Source organism: Tasmannia lanceolata, unplaced genomic scaffold, assembly GCF_043159265.1.
Source record: "Tasmannia lanceolata isolate RefF3 unplaced genomic scaffold, GAP_Taslan_0.1 ptg000012l, whole genome shotgun sequence".
In the NCBI taxonomy this organism is placed as follows: Eukaryota; Viridiplantae; Streptophyta; class Magnoliopsida; order Canellales; family Winteraceae; genus Tasmannia; species Tasmannia lanceolata.
Window position 1 is genome coordinate 482,671 of NW_027518689.1, and position 19,815 is coordinate 502,485.

The 19,815-nt window shown below is 37.4% G+C and overlaps 1 protein-coding gene and 1 long non-coding RNA gene across 5 annotated transcripts; both read left to right on the forward strand.

Annotated features, from left to right (window-relative positions):
• Nucleotides 1-1,434: 1,434 nt before the first annotated feature.
• LOC143887508 (uncharacterized) lies at nucleotides 1,435-19,806 on the forward strand. Of its 2 annotated transcripts, XR_013254214.1 has the most exons (4): nucleotides 1,435-2,166; nucleotides 3,685-3,747; nucleotides 3,830-4,559; nucleotides 19,298-19,806. It is a non-coding gene; the product is annotated as an uncharacterized LOC143887508 (long non-coding RNA). The 2 variants fall into 2 exon arrangements; XR_013254213.1 differs by lacking the exon at nucleotides 3,830-4,559 and having other exon boundaries at nucleotides 1,455-2,166; nucleotides 19,298-19,794.
• Nucleotides 12,640-18,524, forward strand: LOC143887507 (uncharacterized). Of its 3 annotated transcripts, none has more exons than XR_013254212.1 (3): nucleotides 12,640-15,581; nucleotides 15,669-16,548; nucleotides 18,118-18,524. XR_013254212.1 is itself a non-coding variant. In XM_077391583.1 (3 exons), the coding sequence occupies exons 1-3, from the start codon at nucleotides 16,238-16,240 to the stop codon at nucleotides 18,269-18,271; spliced, it is 357 nt and encodes a 118-aa protein (XP_077247698.1). In that variant the 5' UTR covers nucleotides 12,640-16,237; the 3' UTR covers nucleotides 18,272-18,524. The 3 variants fall into 3 exon arrangements, 2 of the variants coding, with proteins under 2 accessions (XP_077247698.1, XP_077247699.1); XM_077391583.1 differs by having other exon boundaries at nucleotides 12,640-16,387; nucleotides 16,496-16,548; XM_077391584.1 differs by having other exon boundaries at nucleotides 12,640-16,387; nucleotides 16,496-16,545.
• Nucleotides 19,807-19,815: the final 9 nt, after the last annotated feature.

Below are 19,815 nucleotides of genomic sequence, written 5' to 3' on the forward strand. Positions count from 1 at the left end.
CAAATTCGAATCCGGCATATTGGCACCCTCACCCTTATAAAGTCATTATCTATTGGCCTCTTAGGGTACCTTTAAAAATTATATGCATATAATCTTATACACAACTGGTATTTAGTTTCAGGAAACGATACATAGTTAATTTTACAAAGATGACTTAGGCCCTGTTTGTATTGTATTTTGTGAGAACCGATTGTGAGTCAAAAACTATGTTTTAGTCAAATAATCAGTTTTGGACACAAATCGGTTCTCAAAATACAAAACAAACAGGGACTTAGGCCCTCTTCATTGAAAATTATGAGTGCTAAACTGATTATTGACTCAAATTTAAACGTAATTTTGCGTCCAATAATCGGTTTGGCACTCACAATCGGTTGGCTTAATCTAAAATAAAGAGGCCATTAGTGTTCCATTTGCAAATTAGACTAAATTTAAACAAGGGAGTTGCTAGGCAATTTCACGGTCATTCTGCACTCCACCTTTTCATGAGAGAACAACCACCTCATAGCAGAATTTGTCTTATTCATTTAATTCAGGGAAAAGATTTGTATTCAATAACGTTACCTTTCACAGCCAAAAGAGAAATGAGAAAAGATAAGGTCAGTGTTCCAAAAAAAGTATTCAATAACGTCAGCCTTCCAAAAAGTATTCAATAATGTTAGCGTTCCAAAAAGTTTTCCAACACGTGTCAAGCATCCATCTGTGTCTAGTTATGTTCAACGGCCAAGATAGAAACGAACCCAAGGTTATGTCTGTTCAAATACACATTCAAACCAAACCAAAAGAAGCCTCGAGAAACGCGCCGATTTAATAGGCAGTAATGAAAAAGGAGGACTCTGTCGATGTCAGAAGGGTATCAAGGTCTTTTGACCATCCGATTTTGAAGATTAGCACGTGTTTCATTCTTGTGTTTAAAAGGTGCCCGAAATCCGTAATTCCTTGAAACATGAGCTTGCATTCCATACTTTTCTCTTCGAGTTATTAGGGAAACTAATATGAATTCCAAAAGTCAGAAAAAGAAAATTAATACAGTTGCCCAGAAAATTAAGAAAGAGGGTGCCACGTAGATCAAACGTTGGATGGGGACCGTCCACGTCAGCTTGAACAGTGAAATCCCTTATGATTTCCAAGAGTCGTTATCACAATACCATGTTTGATAACGAGATAAATTCACACAGTCTCTTATTATTTAACCAGGAGTGAAGTTGAGTTTGATTCATTATCAAAATATGTTAGTGCAAGTATCAGCTGTCTAACCATATCAATTCTCTCTTAATCGAAGACAGAAAAAAAAACCTAGGAATTTTTTTTCCACGGGAAGTATTTTCCTGCAACAGAAATGGTGCTTACTTCTTAATTAGTATGAGTTACAAGTTACAGCCAGCCCGAAATACAAGTACATCTCACCGATCCGCCACGTTTAAAACGGACCAATAATCACTCCCCACGTGTACAAGTACATCAGTTGTATACCCATTCCAGCTACTTTTATCGTCATTTTCTCCTTTATTTTTCTAGACTACTCTTCATCTGTATTACCAAATCCTTCCCCAGAAATCAGCCAAAATCCCTTTAAATCATCCATTTTTTCTTCCAATTCCAGCCATTGTTATCGTCATTTTTCCAATTTTCTTTTTATCGCCGGCCAAAATCCCTTTAAATCAACAAAGATCGATTTTTGATTTTTCTTCCCTTCCGGCCAGAAATCATCATCTCCGGCGAGGCTTGCCGGAATATCTATTACTTTTTTCTTTTGATTGATACTTTTTTCCTCAGATCCATCATCTCTTTGCGTAAAAATCTTAGATCAGGCCATAGAAACCCTATCCAAGCCTTCTCTTCCTTGCCTAAGATCTGATCTGTTGATTCATAGAAACTCTTAGCCTCATCTTTGTTATCCTTTCTTTGCTAGGGAAAATCTTAGGTCTATTGCTTTTAATCCTCATTTTAGCTTTGATTTCAAATTCATAATCTCAGATCTGTTTTTTTTAAAGCATGTTTTATTAGATCTGGTAGATATTTAGGAATTTTCATTTATTTTCTAGATGAGATACTCTTTTGCCGAAATTATTATCTCTTTCGGATCCACTATTAAGAGCTGTAGAAAGAGAGAAAATTTGTTCATCATTCTGAGAGGCTAAGAGCATCTTAACGATTATCAGGACAGAGGTATTTCTCTTGTAATTTTGATTTATTTATCTTGAGTTTTGAGCTAGTTTACTTGTTTGATGTAATTTTGTTGAGAAATTTTGTACTGATTTGTTTGATTCTCCTCTATGAAATTGTGTTTCTTTTTTTAGGATTATCTGATTCAAATATTTACAAAAAGACCTAAGATACATAATACCTTTTTTGTTCTGGTTGATAGCATTATGTGTATTTTGAATTACAATCTGTTTGTTTTAAGTATCTCAATTAAAATTAAAGTTATGAAATTTTGTTCTCAATACATATGCTAGTTTTGATATGTCTGTCCTGAGATCCATTTTTTTTATTACTCATTTTAATTGAGAAAATTTTATTTTTACCTCAATTTATTTAATTCTGAATATTTAAAGAAAAGGTCTGGATTTAGAATCAGGTTCATTTGTTCATGTGATTTGTCCGTATGTTCAAGTTTTATTTTTTCATTTGATCTACTGTTTTGAACATTTTGATTATGCAAATTATTTGATTAGTATAACTGAGGTAATGTGAATAAAGGTTTGAGTTATATAGTTTTGCTAACAGGTTCTAGTCCTTTTTTTTTTAAACACACACACACACACACACACACACACACACACACACACACACACACACGAGAAATACAATTTATACGAATTGTGTTCATTTCATGAGTAGATACAGATCAAATGGTTGAGGTGTTTATTGAAAATTTTATCATGAGTATGAATTGTTAAAACCTTAACATGCAGCTTAAGTCAATGTTTATCTAGGGATTTTTCCAATCAAGGTCATACAGATTTTATAGCAGATGAATTTCACGTTGTATAAAGTGTTTTTTTTTTCAAGATCAAAGAATTTTAAGAAGTAACCTTTTATTGTCATAATTTTGTTAAGTCTTAGGACTGTTATTTTACATCTGAAGTCTGTAAAGAGTTTTGTAGTGTTAGAAACAGGAATAAAACATGGTGAAAATTGTATCAGCTAGATGTTTTAATATTCCATGTCCGTAGGTGTTTAGGTTCTAGGCTGCGTTGTTGGTTAATATCCCATGTTAGTAGGTGTTTAGGTTCTAGGAGTTTATCCTTACACACACACAGTTGTGTTCATTCATATTTCAAACGAAAATCTTAGTCTGCTTCAATTTATAAAATGAAACAACTTTCATGGTTTATAGAGTTGCTTTCATGGTTTTAGAATTGCACATATTTTTGGGTTTAATATCATCATGAAATATTTTATTTTATTTATTTCTTTTTTGGTTCCTCATTGAGTATCAAAAGAACGAGTGCCACTATTAGCTCGCTTGGGACGTGCATATGAAATCAAGACCATTGATCATGTAGAACATCATGAGTTGACCCACATGGTCTTGGTCCGCTCTAGAATGAATGGCCGCATGTGTAATGTAAATGAATACAACAATCAATGGTTTTTGACGAAAGCCTTGTTGATACTTTTGGTTCTTCCCCCTTTACTCATGGCTATGGTTTGGTTTTTGTCCACTTGTTCGTTTTGCAGGTAGGAAACATTGGTGGGAGAGATTTTCCTGAATCATTAGCACCTGATGTCCAAAAGTTGCTTGTAAGGAAAATCAAACCATTTCACGACTCTTTGGTTTTAAATAAAAGAGTGTAAATAATGACAGCTTCATTTTCTTCATCAGATTTCCAGTAGTTGCAGACCCCTAAAAATAGATTTCTGAGCTGCTCTTTCATTTCCCAAAAAAATCTGAAAGAGACAAATCACAAGCAACCTCGATGGTGCTCTTCATATCTCCTCTATCTCCTTATTTCCAATCAAACCCTACATCATCTATCAGCCACAATTCGGAGCTCTCTATTTCACCACTCACCGGTGCCGGAGCCTCTTTCCTTAACGGAGGCAACAGGCTTTGGAACGCTCATTCGCTATGTCTAACCTCCCGCAATTTCAGAAAGGAGATCAGACTCTTTCACAAAGTAGTTACCAATCTTGGGATCAGGGTTCATCCATCATAACTGTAGATCAATTCTACATCAGATTTCCAGTAGTTGGTCGATGGACCTCGATCCCGAGAGTGGTGACTACTTTGTGAAAGGGTCTAATCTCTTTTCTGAAATTGCGGGAGGTTAGATATAGCGAATGAGCGTTCTAGAGCCGGTTGCCTCTGTTATGAAAAGAGGCTCCGGCACCGGTGAGGGGTGAAATAGAGAGCTTCGAATTGTGGCTGATAGATGAGGGGTTTGATGGGAATAAGGAGATGAGGAAATGGAGAGCACCATCGAGGTTGATTGTGATTTGTCTCTTTAGGGTTTTTAGGGGAAATGAAAGAGCAGCTTAGAAATCTTAGCTTTTTGCGGACAATGAAAGAATGCTTTGTTAGGGCGCGACCTCATTTGATTAGTATAACTGAGGTAAAGTGAATAAAGGTTTGGGTTATATAGTTTTGCTAACAGATTCTAGTCCTTTTTTTTTAAAACACACACACACGAGAAATACAATTTATATGAATTGTGTTCATTTCATGAGTAGATGGATTTCAAATGATTGAGGTGTTTATTGAAAATTTTATTACAATTATGAAGTGTTGAAACCTTAACATGCAGCTCAAGTCAATGTTTATCTAGGATTTTTTCCAATCAAGTTCATACAGATTTTATAGCAGATGAATTTCAGGTTGAATAAAGTTTTTTTTTTTTTTTTCGTGATCAAAGAATTTTAAGAAGTAACCGTTTATTGTCATAATTCTGTTAAGTCTTTGGACTGTTATTTTACATCTAAAGTCTGTAAAGAGTTTTGTAGTATTAGAAACAGGAAGAAAACATGGTGAAAATCATATCAGCTAGATGTTTTAATGTCTCATGTCAGTTGGTGTTTAGGTTCTAGGCTGCGTTGTTGATTGTCCATTTATTAGTTTGAATGATAAGGATAGGGTAAGCATATTTCACCACTGACCATAGGCATGTAGAAACTTTACAAATGTATAATAATGCCAAACATCACCAAGGCTTATTTTCTCATTAAATATTTTATTTGGGGATTGAGCATAGTAGATTTAGGGAAGGAATATCTGTTGATCCTTTGATCAAGTATAATAAGGATTTTATATCATATTTCCAATCATCGTAGGTGAAATTATATGGAACTAACTGATAAGGATAGGGTAAGACCAACCCACTTAATTCAAAAGGGCTATTGTACCGCATACGTGTGATGATAAAATGATGCGAGATGACTACTAGACCATTTGTTTGATAGGTGTAACTATATGCCACTTGTTTATAGATGCGTCATACCTTTTACTTTTCTTTCCATAGGGCATTGTTTTTGGAATTCTTTCATATCGTTCTGAAACTACATAGGTTCTTCATTAAGTTCATTCTATTATGAAATCTAATTTCAATTTTGAAACTTGTGCTCCTGCGAATCAATTTCACAAGCAAATTTGGAAGATGAATTCAATGGTGTTGGAGGATCTTCTGCCTTTTCTACATTGAGACACTAAGAATCAAAATTCAGTTTCCTAAGAGATGTTTGCATTCAAAAGTAAGTATGTTCTACACCTCTAGCTCTTGCTATAGGGGAATACTTGGTTCTTAATAAAAATACTCAATATCCTAGCTTATGTTTTTATCACGTTGCTACGTATGAAAAGGTAGAAAAATAAGTTAAAACATCCTCCGATCAGAAAGCTGATATCGGCGGGTGTTTTAACTTATTGTAGAAAATAAAGTTAAAACACCCTCCGATCAACTTCTTGTATGGAAATGGTAGAAAAATAAGTTAAAACACCCTTCGATCAACTTCCTGTTTTATTTAAGTAGTTAATGATTAGTCGGTTTTGAATTTCTTACTGCTGATGTTTTGTTATTTATACTAATTTTTTTTGTTTTTTCTTCTATTTGTGCAGAAAAACATGTGGACAAGAAGCAGTAAATGGCAAAAGTCTGACTTCTGAATTGTAAAATTGAATGCAAATGCTCATTTAGGGGACAATAAAAAATACAGATCACTTGGAGGTCTCTTATGAGACCACAATGATGATTTCAAGGTCACGATGATTGATGACTAAGAAAATAACATCAATATTTTAGAGCTACGTGCCGTATATCATGGTATTCAACTAGTTCTCGAAGGAGTTGAAGTAATAGCAATAGAGACTGGCAATCAAGCTGCATACGATTGGATAAAAAACAGAAATCAAAGAATTTGGTAGTTATTAAATACGTCAAATGCCATATGTTGAAGAAGTTTAAAAAGAAGACAATCAGATGGATACCAAGGACGGCAAACAAGACCGCCGATATCCTTGCTAGGCCGAGCTACCCGACAAAAGGCTGGAATATCAAAAAAATATTTGAGTTCTTCAAAAGTGACTGAAGCTAGAGGTGTAGAACATACCTACTTTTGAATGTAAGGATATCGACGGCCTTGTTTGCCGTCTTTGGTATTCATCTGAGTGTTCTTTTTAAACTTCTTCAATAAATCCAATATGACATTGACGTATTTAATAATCACAAAATTCTTCGATTTCTATTTTTTTTCCAATCGTATGCAGCTTGATTGTCAGTTTCTATTGCTATTACTTCAACTCCTTCGAGAGCTAGTTGAATATCATGATATACGACACATAGCTCTAAGATATTAATGTCCTTTTCTTTTTCATCAATCATTGCGTCATTTGCATACCATTTCGGTACAGAGAAGGCTCTCTTGAAGTCACTATTGTGGTCTCGTAAGAGGCCTCCAAGTGATCTATGTTCTTTATTGTTCCCAAATGAGCATTTGTATTCGATTTTACTATCCATAAGTCAGGCTTTTGCCATTTACTGTGTCCGGTCCATATTTTTTAGCACAAATAAAAGAAAAAAAAAGAAGAAATTAGTATAAATAGTAAGAACATCAGTAGTAAGAAATTCAAAACTCACTAATCATTAACTACTTAAATAAAACATATAAATTCAAAATTACCATTTTCAGATCTATTCCCAAATCAGGCAGTAAGAACAACTGTTATGTTGACTTTAACGATACCAATCAGCTATGGATAGATTTCTCGATGGATTTCATAGATGGGCTCCCTAAGTCACAAGGAAAATCTACCATTTTTGTTGTAGTAGATCGTCCGTTATTTCATGCCCATTTTGTGGAGGCAGAAATCAAGAGTAAATAAAAAATACATGAACTGGATTAGTCGGAAAAATGGCGTGGTGCAAAGTAAAGACAAAGAAGATGAAGAGGTTGGAACGAGCCGAGGAGAGACGGCGAGAAGCTAATCTAGGGAGGGGACTGGAGATGCAGAAAATGCAAGTTTAGAAATTTTCGCTGGAGATTGCGTGTGGTAAGTGTGGAAAAGTATGAGCTGGAACGGATGAAAACATCTCTTGGCTGGGTGAAGGGCCTAACTTCACTTCGGGTGGTGTGGGCTCCCTCTTTTCAATTAAATACTCAAAGAAGCTGCTGCTCTTCTGCTTCTTTTGGGCCCATTATCACGTCAATAGGAGAAGTGGTGGACCTTCTCAAGTTAGCCCCCGGTCAAGGCCCTTAACTCGTCCAAACAGTTTCTGTTCTCCTTTGGGCGTCGGTTTCGTTGGTATGTCTTTCCTCCGTGGATAGATCTATTCCGCCTTATGTTACTCCATCCATTCCGGCCATTTATCAGTCAGTGCCCAAGAAATCAGCAGGGGGTGACAATCCCGAACCCGGACCTTCTGAGTATGGCAGTCTCTTTGGACTTCCAGGGGGTTGAAGTATAAAGTCCAATGCACCGAGTCACTGGTGTTGATTCACTCCCGATGATAAAAAATTCAGATGAGGGTTATATGGAGGAGCATGGGTCGTTGGACACTATTGGATTCTGCGAGAAGGCATTTCCCGCTGAGATGTATGAGGAAAGAATCCCGGTATTGCCCCTCAATCAGAGAGGAAATCTCGAGGTGGAGAATTGTGGACTACCTTCAGGTACATTCATTACCAGTTCTGCTAATACTATGGTTTGTTTCCGTCTTTTGGTGCTTTGCAGGATTCAGTTTCATGGCCACTTAGTGAAAATAACTGTTCTAGCCTTCTCCCGCCTGAGAATCCAGATCCAAATTCTCTAATTCTTCAAACCCATTCAGTGTTGTTAAATGAAAGTATGTCTCAGATAGATATCAGAAAGGAGAAGGGAACTGATTTGGGGGGAGTTTCAGAGGACCAGGTAAATATGGAAATTATTCTGCATAATGGGGAAGAAGCTATTGCTTTAGAGCATTTTGATTTAGAGAAGGACATGCTCGATTCTTTCATTAATTATGTGATGGCAACAAGTAAAGATCTGGGCTTATCATACTCCGGGTTGGTAAGTAGGTTGAGGAAAATGTTTTGTAAGGCTGAACAAAGAGAATTAACCCTGAAAAGTTCATCCGACCCATTAGCCAATGAGGCATCCAAGAAATGATGTGAGAATTGGCCAGACTAAATCTGATGTCAACTACGAGGGGTTGGCCCAGAATGGAATGAAAGGGACAGAGATCAGTGGAGGAGGCAGGAGCTCCTTAATTTCTGGTCTACGAAAGAAATGTATTCCGATCTATTCAGCGCATGCGGCATGCCGTAAGTTTTCCTTTTGAATTACCGAAGGAGAAACCACCCATACTTTGTAACGATAATTTTAGTATCATAACACTTGTTCACCAAGCTCATAAGTGTGGGCTCCATCGCTTGCTGACGACGGCCTAAAGCTTTTAGACACATGCTGAGGGTGAGGGTGGTCGTAGATCATAAAGAAAGTCTCATCCGTGGGAAAAAATAAATGCTATACTCGTTTGTCATGAAGTTCTTGAAACCTGAAAAATTCCAAGATTCCAGGCTATTTCTATTGTTTCAAAGAGGGAGAGGTCTTCTAGCCACATGGAATGAAACCTGAAAGGTTTTGGGTCTTGGTTGCCATTTTCTTGGAGGTGAATTATGATGGGGAAGTGGTCGGAGATGATAGAGCCTTTATAGTTCGCATAGGAGGAGGGGAATTCGGCCAACCAGTCAGCATTTACAATTGCACGATCAAGGCGCCTTAGCGTGAGATCCTCTGTTCTGGATCTATTGGGCTCGGAGAGGGTTTGACCAAGGGATGGGTTTAAGGAAAGGATCTTTGAGAGGTGGAGTGTGGCTCATTACTTGGTCATCATCCTGGAATCTTGGAACATCATCTTACAAGACTGGGGTATTACCTCCAATGAACTGAACTCTTTTGTCTTCATTCATGAGGTGGCTCATCTGACATGCAACAGACCATCTGCGATGGACGCTAACAAATCCCTTTTATGAAAATACATCCCAATTCTTTATAACTTTAATTACTATTTGATGGGCATTTTAGTAAAAATAAGCAATATATGTGCATTTTTTTCACATGATTCTCACATGGTCTGTTCAAATTTCGGTTTGGGGGTCAAACCGAACCGAAACCAAAGATTTCCAATGATTACGAGTAAGGGATGGCAAAATTGATGGAACCAAACCAAACCGATACCGAGGCAAAACCGAATAATCATTCCCCACGTGTCAGATTCGCATTAAATTACGCCTCGTTGATTTCATTGTCATGCATAACAATACCAACGGTCACATAAACGACATGTCATCAATCCGTGCCTTTAACTCCCATCCAATTAAACCCATTTTAGTCCCTCTATAAATAAACAAACCTCTTCTCTCCTCTCTTCACCTATCAACAATTCAATCTCTCTCTTCCTGCGAAAAATCATCATCTGCGGCGAGGCTTGCCAGAATCTCCATTACTTTTTTCTTTTGATTGATACTTTTCCTTAGATTCATCGTCTCTTTGCGTAAAAATCTTAGATCAGGCCATGGAAACCCTATCCAAGCCTTCTCTTCCTTGCCTAAGATCTGATATGTTGCTTCATAGAAACTCTTAGCCCCATCTTCGTTATCCTTTCTCTGCTAGGGAAAATCTTAGTTCTATTGCTTTAAATCCTCATTTTAGCTTTGATTTTAAGTTCATAATCTCAGATCTGTTTTTTTTTAGCATGTTTTATTAGATCTGGTTGATTTTTAGGAATTTTCATTTATTTTCTAGATGAGATACTCTTTTGCCGAAATTATTATCTCTTTCGGATCCACTATTAAGAGATGTAGAAAGAGAGAAAATTTGTTCATCATTCTGAGAGGATAAGAGCATCTTAATGATTTTCAGGACAGAGGTATTTCTCTTTTAATTATGATTTATTTATCTTGAGTTTTGAGCTAGTTTACCTGTTTGATGTAATTTCGTTGAGAAAGTTTATTTTGTACCGATTTGATTCTCCTCTACGCTATTATGTTTTTTTATTTATTTATTTAGGATTATCTTATTCAAATATTTACAAGAAGACCTAAGATACATAATACCTTTTTTGTTCTGATTGATAGCATTATGTGTATTTTGAATTACAATCTGTTCGTTTTAAGTATCTCAATTAAAATTAAAGTTTTGAAATTTTGTTTGCAATGCATATGCTAGTTTTGATGTCTGTCTTGTGATCAATTTTACTCATTTTAATTGAGAAAATTTCATTTTTACCTCAATTTATTTAATTCTGAATATTTAAAGAAAAGGTCTGGATTTAGAGTCAGGTTCATTTGTTCACGTGATTTGTTCGTATGTTCAAATTTTATTTTTTTCATTTGATCTGCTGTTTTGAACATTTTGATTGTGCAATTATTTTCTTGATTATTTGATTAGTATAACTGAGGTAATGTAAATAAAAGTTTGAGTTGTATAGTTTTGCTAACAGGTTCTAGTCCTTTTTAAAAATAAAAAAATAAACACACACACACACACGAGAAATACAATTTATATGAATTGTGTTCATTTCATGAGTAGATACAGATCAAATGGTTGAGGTGTTTACTGTGGTGGTGATCAAGGTAGATCCCACATGATATTGTTGTTGGAATAAAAGCCTGATTGTCTGTTCATTGCATTTCCTTCAGTTATGGTTAAGGGCAATTAGTTCGATGGATGTTCCAAGTAATGGAACTGTGATATAAATCAAACTTATGATGGGAGGGCGTGCAATCGGGATTGTGGTCTGAGAATTGGATGTGCAGTCGGTATTGATCTGAGAACGGCAATTTGGTCGGTGGAACACCTATTTAGCAGAGAAATTGTATTCAAATGGCGTTATTTTTTCTTGCAAGCTGGTAGATATCTTTCTTCTTGGGCATAATGTGGTTTTGGAAAAAAATATTTTAGGGTCATTCGCTGGACAAAAGATGCTTCATTAGATGCTGAGCATAAAGGACCGTTGTCTAAGAAATGGATCATGTAATGTAACGTTCTTATTTTTTTGACGACCTAAACCACTCATTTAGTGGTCTCATAGTGTAGTTATGGTACATTTAACTTCTTCAGATGATGATTTTAGTACTCTGATCTAATTGGTTTAAAATGCACAGTTTAGAAATGTTATATACTTGCTCCCTATGATATGTGGTCGGTGGAACATTGGAAATTAAATATCCCCTAAGTTTACCCTACACATTGGAACAAACAGAAAAGATACAGAGATGTCAATGTATGATTTTCACCTAGTTAAATCCTTCCCATACTTCTATAGTCCTATAGCATTTTCAGCCAAGCTTATGGATTATGTGACTCCACTGTCATGCTCTCCAGATGTATGCTTTCCAACTTTAGTGCTTTCCTGTGGCTAGGCATAGCTTTAAAGCCAAGCTAGCCAAATGTGAAGCTACGCTTTGTTACCAAGGATCTCCATGACTGCATTTAGTCTTGGTGCCTACTGGAATCCATTGTTTTGTTACAGGTTTCACGCCTCATAGACCCGTATGAGTCTTTCACTAGGTACATGGGGCACACTAGCATAGTCCATCTAATTCGTGCAGTTAGACTTCAAACTACTACATACCCGTATCCATTATCTACGCTCTTTGTTGTTATGCTAGCCTCAAAACACTAATTCCAGAGCAGGTAATAGTGTTTGAAACCTCTAAAAAAGATTTTTTTTTACCACTTGCAGTGTTGAAACCTAGAAAGAAAAAAAAAGGGTTGGAAGGACAAAAAACCAAAAAAATACGCAACTGGAAGGAGAGAAGCTTGTCGTGAAAGCTTCGTCGGAGAAGAGAGTGGCCGGTCGTGAAAGCTTTCGTCGGAGAAGAGGGAGGAAAGTAGAAACCCTAGGTACCACTCGTAGAAGAGACGTGGAAGAAAGTGGAAAGTTAAAAACCCTAGTTTCACGAGTGGAGAGAGTTCTGTTTTTCTTTTTTTTTGGGTTTTTTACTCTTAAGCGTTCATGTTGGGCCCACCGTAAAACTAACAAAATTTCGAGTTTCGACTTGAGCGATACATGTAGATGCGGGTAAGTCGGGTGGGTCGGGTTTTCCTTCTTCAAAACCGGACCGACCCGAGTTTCACTCGGGTTTTGATATTGTAACCTGGCCCAACTTTTTACCCAGCCAAACAGTACCTGACCCACCCCTTTTTCGGGTCATGCATATATTACTCTAGAGAAATGACAAAAAGCATAGAAATGAAAAAAGCAAAAGGAATTGACATTTCACTGCCACTGCTGAAGAAAATTTAAATAATTAACTTGAGTTTGTTGAGAATATAAAATTGAACACAGACGCTTGTTTAGTGAAAAAAAGAGCATATTGATCAATTGGTGATCGCTTACGAGACTACAAAGGTCACTTTAAGGAAGCATCATTTTCAATAGCTGAATATTATAAAAAGAACAAGATACGCGATAGAATAGTAGTGGACATTAACTTCTTAAAGCTATGCGCCATAAACTATGGGATTAAATTAGCTCTGCATGAAGTAGTTAAATTAATTGAAATAGAGACTGATAGCCAATCAACATTTAATTGGGTAACTAAATAGAAATCGAAGAATGTTTTGGTTATTAAATTGGTCAATGCTATATTGGCTCTACTCAGCCAGTTTGAAAAGTCGACAATCATAAAGATCCCTAAGACCGCAAAAAAGGCCGCCGATATTCTTGCCAGACCCACCTACCCGAAGAAATGATTGAATATCAAAGAAATATCTGAAGTTCTTGCAAGACAACTGGCAATAGATGCAGCCTAAAGTGAAAAACAACAGGAAACAGATCGGAGGATGTTATAACTTCTTTTTCTATCTTTTCACACATAATAACTGGATAAAAATATAAGTTAGGCTATTGAGTAGAACAATGTTCTGAATCTAACTTGCGTTGCTTATTTTGCTCTTAATCAAAATGGTTGCCATATGATGAGAGAGGCAAGGAATTAAATGAAAGATAATTAGACTTAAAACATGAGGTAGTGAAACAAAATTGACCAAAATTGGAGGATCAAGAAGATTCAAACAATTTGAACAAACATAAAAGAACCAACCACAGGAAAAGGATAAGTTACAGACGAAGAAGTAATTAGGAGATATGGGATTTGATTAAACTGCTTTTACATTAACTTACCTTGTCGTCTCTATCTATGGTAGAATCCTCAAGGATTAAAAAATATGATGATAGCTAATACTGCTAAACTATTTTGAACTATCATGAAATAAGCATATTTCCATAAGATAAGAACAGAAGGTGAAGGTGCTTGACTACTCCCTGTGTGCTAATAAAGTAGTCATGTTTTTCTTATGCACTGGCTAAAGTGTCATCACATATACTATGGGACCCTTTGGATATGAATTAGAGTTGGCAGGTTGGTCTCTCAGTAGGGTTTTCACATGGTTACTAAAATAATTGATGGAAGCAATGGTTTTCAGGCATCTCTTAGATACGGCAACCATTTTGATTAAGAGTAAAATAAGCAATGTAAGTTAGGTTCAGAATATTGTTCTATTAAATATCCTAGCTTATGTTTTTATTCAGTTGCTATGTATGAAAAGGTAGAAAAAGAAGTTAAAACACCATTCAATCAGCTTCCTGTTGTTTTTTCACTTTAGGCTGCATCTATCGTCAATTGTCTTGCAAGAATTTCAGATATTTCTTTGATTTTTAATCATTTCTTCGGGTAGGTGGGTCTGGCGAGAATATCATCGGCCTTATTTGCCGTCCTAGGGATCTTTGTGATTGTCGACTTTTTAAACTGGTTGAGTAGAGCCAATATAGCATTGACCAATTTAATAACCGATACATTCTTCGATTTCTGTTTAGTTATCCAATTGTATGCTGATTGGCTATCAGTTTCTATTACAATTAATTTAACTCCTTTAGGTGAAGCTAATTAAATCCCATAGTATATGGCGCGTAGCTCTAAGAAGTTAATGTCCACAACTATTTTTATCTCGTATCTTGTCTTTTTTATAATATTCATTTATTGAAAAGGCTCCCTTAAAGTGACTTTTGTAGTCTCGTAAGAGACCATCCATTGATCCATATGCTCTTTTTAACGATGGGGCAGTAAAATTTGTTACGAAGTGTCCCTCATATATGGGATGTTCTGCCTTAAGCGAGAAATTGTGACAGATCACAGTTTCTGAAATGAACTGGATTAGTCGGCTAATGAATCCTTTAGAAAATATGCCCTTCTCTGATTAAAAAAATACATAAACTGGATTAGTCGGAAAAATGGCGTGGAGCAAAGGACAAAGAAGACGAAGAGGTTGGAACGAGCCAAGCAGAGACTACGAGAAGCTAATCTAGGGAGGGGACTGGAGATGCAGAAAATGCGAGTTTAGAAATTTTCGCCGGAGATCTGCGTGTGGTAAGTGTGGAAAAGTATGGGCTGGAACGGATGAAAACATCTCTTGGCTTGGTCGGATCAATGGTGCCGACAAGCAAGTGGCGAGGAAATCAACCCCGACGGATGTTGATGCTTCAATGTCGAACGAAATCCTCCATGTGAATAGTACTGTACCACCTTTTCTTTCTATCCCCAAAACTTGAGAGGGTTTTTGGGGAAAAAATCAGAGAAGGCTGGTCCGGATACCTCCAGGCAATGGAACAATGGCTGAGAAAAAGATGTAGATCCAATGAGGTGATATGCATCTACAGGATGGATGTATTAGATATTCTTGCTATTCCCCCGACAGGCGCATCCACGGAATCAATCCGGAAAAGATGGACTAACGCTCGGAATTCGCCGTTTATAGATCTGGTTCCATGGTCGAAAAGTTCCCATCCCATAGTAAGACTGATTGGTGAAAAATAACTGGATTGCCACCCCACGCGTGGTGTGAAGAGAATATAATGAAAATCGGAAACATGATTGGAAAGGTGATGAGGTTTGATTATTCCGGTGAGAGCCCATCGACAGTTGAGCTTCCAGTCAGGATTGATGGTGATGTTGTGTGGATTAAAGCATCTAAGAGAATAAATGAACCAGAGGATGATAGTCCCGACGAGGAACCTATGGTTGAGGAGGATTTTGTGACTAACAGATCACTTTTGGGTCATCTTCTTCCCTCGGTCAATGGAGTTAGGGTTTCTGATCAGGTGCGCCTTAGTGCATTGACAAGGAACGTGGTGCAGGATAGCACTTTGGCGCCGGATAATAACTTTTTGAAATTCAAAATGTTGTAGGTGATGAGGAAGCTACAGATGATGTAGACACGCGGAGCAATTAGGCGGAGATTGTGAGGCAAATTTGGAGGAATGGGATACAGTTGTCACCAACCATGATCTCTCTCTTAATGAAGGACAAGTGTGTGGCTGTCGTACACAAAGACCGCCACTAGCCGGTGGTATTTCTATGCTAGGTGAAGGGTCTAACTTCACTTCGGGTGGTGTGGGCCCATCTTTTCAATTAAATACCCAAAGAAGCTGTTGCTCTTCTTCTTCTTTTGGGCCCATTATCACGTCAATAGGGAAAGTGGTGGACCTTCTCAAGTTACCCCCGGTCAGGGCCCTTAACTCGTCCAAACAGTTTCTGTTCTCCTTTGGGCGTCGGATTCGTTGGTATGTCTTTCCTCCGTGGATAGATCCATTTCGGCCATTTATCAGTCAGTGCCCCAGAAATCAGCAGGGGGTGACAATCCGGAACCCTGACCTTCTGAGTATGGCAGTCTCTTTGGACTTCCCGGGGGTTGAAGTAAAAAGTCCAATGCAGTGAGTCACTGGTGTTGATTCACTCCTGATGATAAAAAATTCAGATGAGGGTTATATGGAGGAGCATGGGTCGTTGGACACTATTGGATTCTGCGAGAAGGCATTTCCTGCTGAGATGTATGAGGAAAGAATCCCGGTATTGCCCCTCAATCAGAGAGGAAATCTCGAGGTGGAGAATTGTGGATAACCTTCAGGTACGTTCATTACCAATTCTCCTAATACTATGGTTTGTTTCCTTCTTTTGGTGCTTTGCAGGATTCAGTTTCATGGCCACTAAGTGAAAATAACTGTTCTACACTTAGGAGCAGACTCGACCAAGTGATATTATGGTCAAGCGAAACTCCTCTAGAAGGTGGTAAGCAATTCTATGGCTCTCTACACTTTCTGTATAAGAATATATGGTATTGAGAGGAGGAAGCTCATCTCTGCTAAGGCTGACCCATGCTTACTCAAATTCAAGATCCAACCATTTCAGTGACTGAAAAATATGCTGGTGTTCCAAATGGTTTTTGAAATGTGCTCCATCTTTACCACTTCTCCACTCAAATAGCTGATAGTGGTCTAATTCCTCCCACATACTTCACAAGAGAGTAAATTAGTTAGCATGCGTCTTTTCCCCGAGTTAAGTGGGAGATAGTTTGTTGAAGTTGGTACACTAGCAAAATTCTTTTGTTGGGAATAAGTTTGGGCAACGAATCCCAAATTTGTTCGGCTTTCTTCAAGAGCAAATCCCCCACTTATTTGGGGTTGCATCGAGTGCAATAACCAAGCCATAATTGTGGAGTTCTCGGCCTCCCATTGATTACAGGATGCATATGAGTTGTCTGGTTGTATCCCTTGTCCATTCAAGTATCCCATCTTACCTCGAATAGCAATATACAATTTGGCCGATTAAGACCATTCCAGGTAATTAGTCCCATCAAGCTGACAGGAGTAATTTGCAGACTTGGGTCTTCATGGGTTTGCTCCCCATAGATGCGACTCCGAGTCCCCTCGGAGTTGCCCGATGCACGTGGTTTACGGGTGATTGCGTGCATCCATAGGGATTAGTCCCGCCCTAAAATGGGATGGGGATACCCTATGCCATAAAAAAATTATGGACATGGTTTAAATTTCCACTTAAAGCGGCATGAAACTCCAAAAATGTTTCCGATTCCATCCCTACCGAAACCAAAACAACCGAAATGCATAAACCAAAATCACAAGTGTAATAGTTGGTATATTATATCAGTATGTATTATGTAATTATATTTATATGTAGTGCATATGAAATGTGGTGCATGTATTATGTATAAATATTTATTTGAATTACCATTCAAAAAATATATTTATTTGAATATCATCTGAAATTTGGTATGTAATAACTATTAAATTATCAGACATGCTCAACGGTGCATTCTACTAGGTGTTCGATATTTTTAAGTCATTATGGATGATTGTCTTTCTTATGTGATGGTTTCCAAGTGTGTATTTGTGTTTGTTTTAGGACTTCCTGAAGCTTCGTCTTTAAACTCTATCATTTGCATATGTTTCCTTGATTTTGCAAGATTTCCACCAAAATTTTCTCGTAAGAGTATATACTAATATACATGACATTTAATTTCTCCTAGTTAAAAAAATAAAAAATTGTTCCTAGTTTGTAATGTTGCACACTAAGTTATGCTTGTGATTGTTGCACTTCATGCATTAGCTTTCTAGCTATTAGGGGATTTACTATCACCCGTTTTGGGTATGATGAACTTGTTCCTTTATTCTTGTGGCATTTATTTAGGTACAAGATACATGGTAACTTGGTATTCTCTTTGGAAAAGGTTGTCTCGTATTTATGTACTTCTGATTCCCCTATACGACTTATAGTTGCTCTGATGTTATTAACTTGCTTTTGCACTGAGATTTTTACTGTACTTTCTTATCATTGTTACAGGGAGAAGTTGAACTCCATGAATTTACTGCTGCATATGTCACCAATTGCTGTTCTAGTTCTATTGCCTACGACACTCTCCATGGAACCCACAGTATCAGATGTCACTCTTTCACTGGGAAGAAGCGCAATAGGTTCATGTGGCCACTTCTTCTAGTGAATTCTGCAATGATTGTGCGCTTGAGTGCATATAAGCTCATATGCGTTCGAGCATCTCCGTAGGATCTTCCGAACGCTTCGATTTGTGGAGGTAAAAAATGGACAGATATTTTGATAAACGACAAATAGAAGTGATGGGAATGCAGGGAAAGTGGCGAAATTGCTACGCTGTTGTCTTCATTCACGAGGCGGCTGGTCTGACATGCGCCAGACCAGCCGCGAAATGCCTTTTGCGATGGACCCAAGCAAATCCCTATGCTCTTTCACTGGGAAGAAGCGCAATAGGTTCATGTGGCCACTTCTTCTAGTGAATTCTGCAATGATTGTGCGCTTGAGTGCATATAAGCTCATATGCGTTCGAGCATCTCCGTAGGATCTTCCGAACGCTTCGATTTGTGGAGGTGCAAAATGGACAGATATTTTGATAAACGACAAATAGAAGTGATGGGAATGCAGGGAAAGTGGCGAAATTGCTACGCTGTTGTCTTCATTCACGAGGCGGCTGGTCTGACATGCGCCAGACCAGCCGCGAAATGCCTTTTGCGATGGACCCAAGCAAATCCCTTTAGAGTGTGTGTGTGTGTGTATTCAAGTACTATGAAATACATGTACTATATTGCTGTATTTTTTTCTTCTCTTTGGATACCTCTAAAAGATACCTTAATTAATCATTTGCAAATATGATAATTTAGGATAAGTTCTTACTAATCACTAATTTATTTATAGGATTGCATTTATACATTAGGAGACTGAGCATAGTTGGATATCAGTGGAAGTTAATCTTATTTGTAAATGGGACATTAAATCCTCTTGGAAGACATTATTCATATAATTTGGTGATAGATTTACAACTATTATATCAGTTATTTCAATTATAGTTGAACTATTATATTATATGCAAATTATATTATATTCATATTTGATTGTAAGGAAATAAATTTTAGGGAGTATCAAACGGGGTTCTCCTTTGCATATTAATTATTTGCTCTGCTTGTTTATCAGAATTCTTTCTTCTCCTTTTTAGATTCCAGTCCGATCAATAGTAAGAAGATACACATGAACAGTGACATGGGTAAGTGGTCCGAACTTACCCATGTCACTGTTCATCGATCAATGATCATATCCGGTTTGGTGCTGTGTGCTCACCCTGGTGTCAGGTCACCAAGGAAAATCGCCATCGGTTGGACTTTCAAGACCAACTTCCACTTATGATGCTCCCTGATAAAGAGCGTACTGAAACTCGTAACTTCTATAGTATCACTAAAAATAAGATTTATGATATTCAATTTCCTGAATTTCATGGAAAATGGTGCTGTGGGTCTTCCAAGGGATGGGTGGCCACGGTAGATGAGAGCTCTCTTAAATCCCTTCACTAGTACCCAAATTCAGCTTCCGTCGCTTGATAAATTTCCTGATGACCAAAATAGTACTGATCCCGAAGAAACAAGGGACTACAGGTACATCATCAAGACTCTTTTATTTGCAAATTCTATTTCAATACTCCACTATTGTTATCATTGTCACTAATTAGCTGAAATTCTC

What these genes read in the sequence shown, in the direction of transcription:
- LOC143887507 (XM_077391583.1), top strand. Translation starts at nt 16,238, where the DNA reads ATGAGGGTTATATGGAGGAGCATGGGTCGTTGGACACTATTGGATTCT. An exon ending in GAATTGTGGATAACCTTCAG is followed by an intron (nt 16,388 to 16,495) that starts GTACGTTCATTA and finishes TTCTACACTTAG; the next exon opens with GAGCAGACTCGACCAAGTGA. An exon ending in CGAAACTCCTCTAGAAGGTG is followed by an intron (nt 16,549 to 18,117) that starts GTAAGCAATTCT and finishes TCATTGTTACAG; the next exon opens with GGAGAAGTTGAACTCCATGA.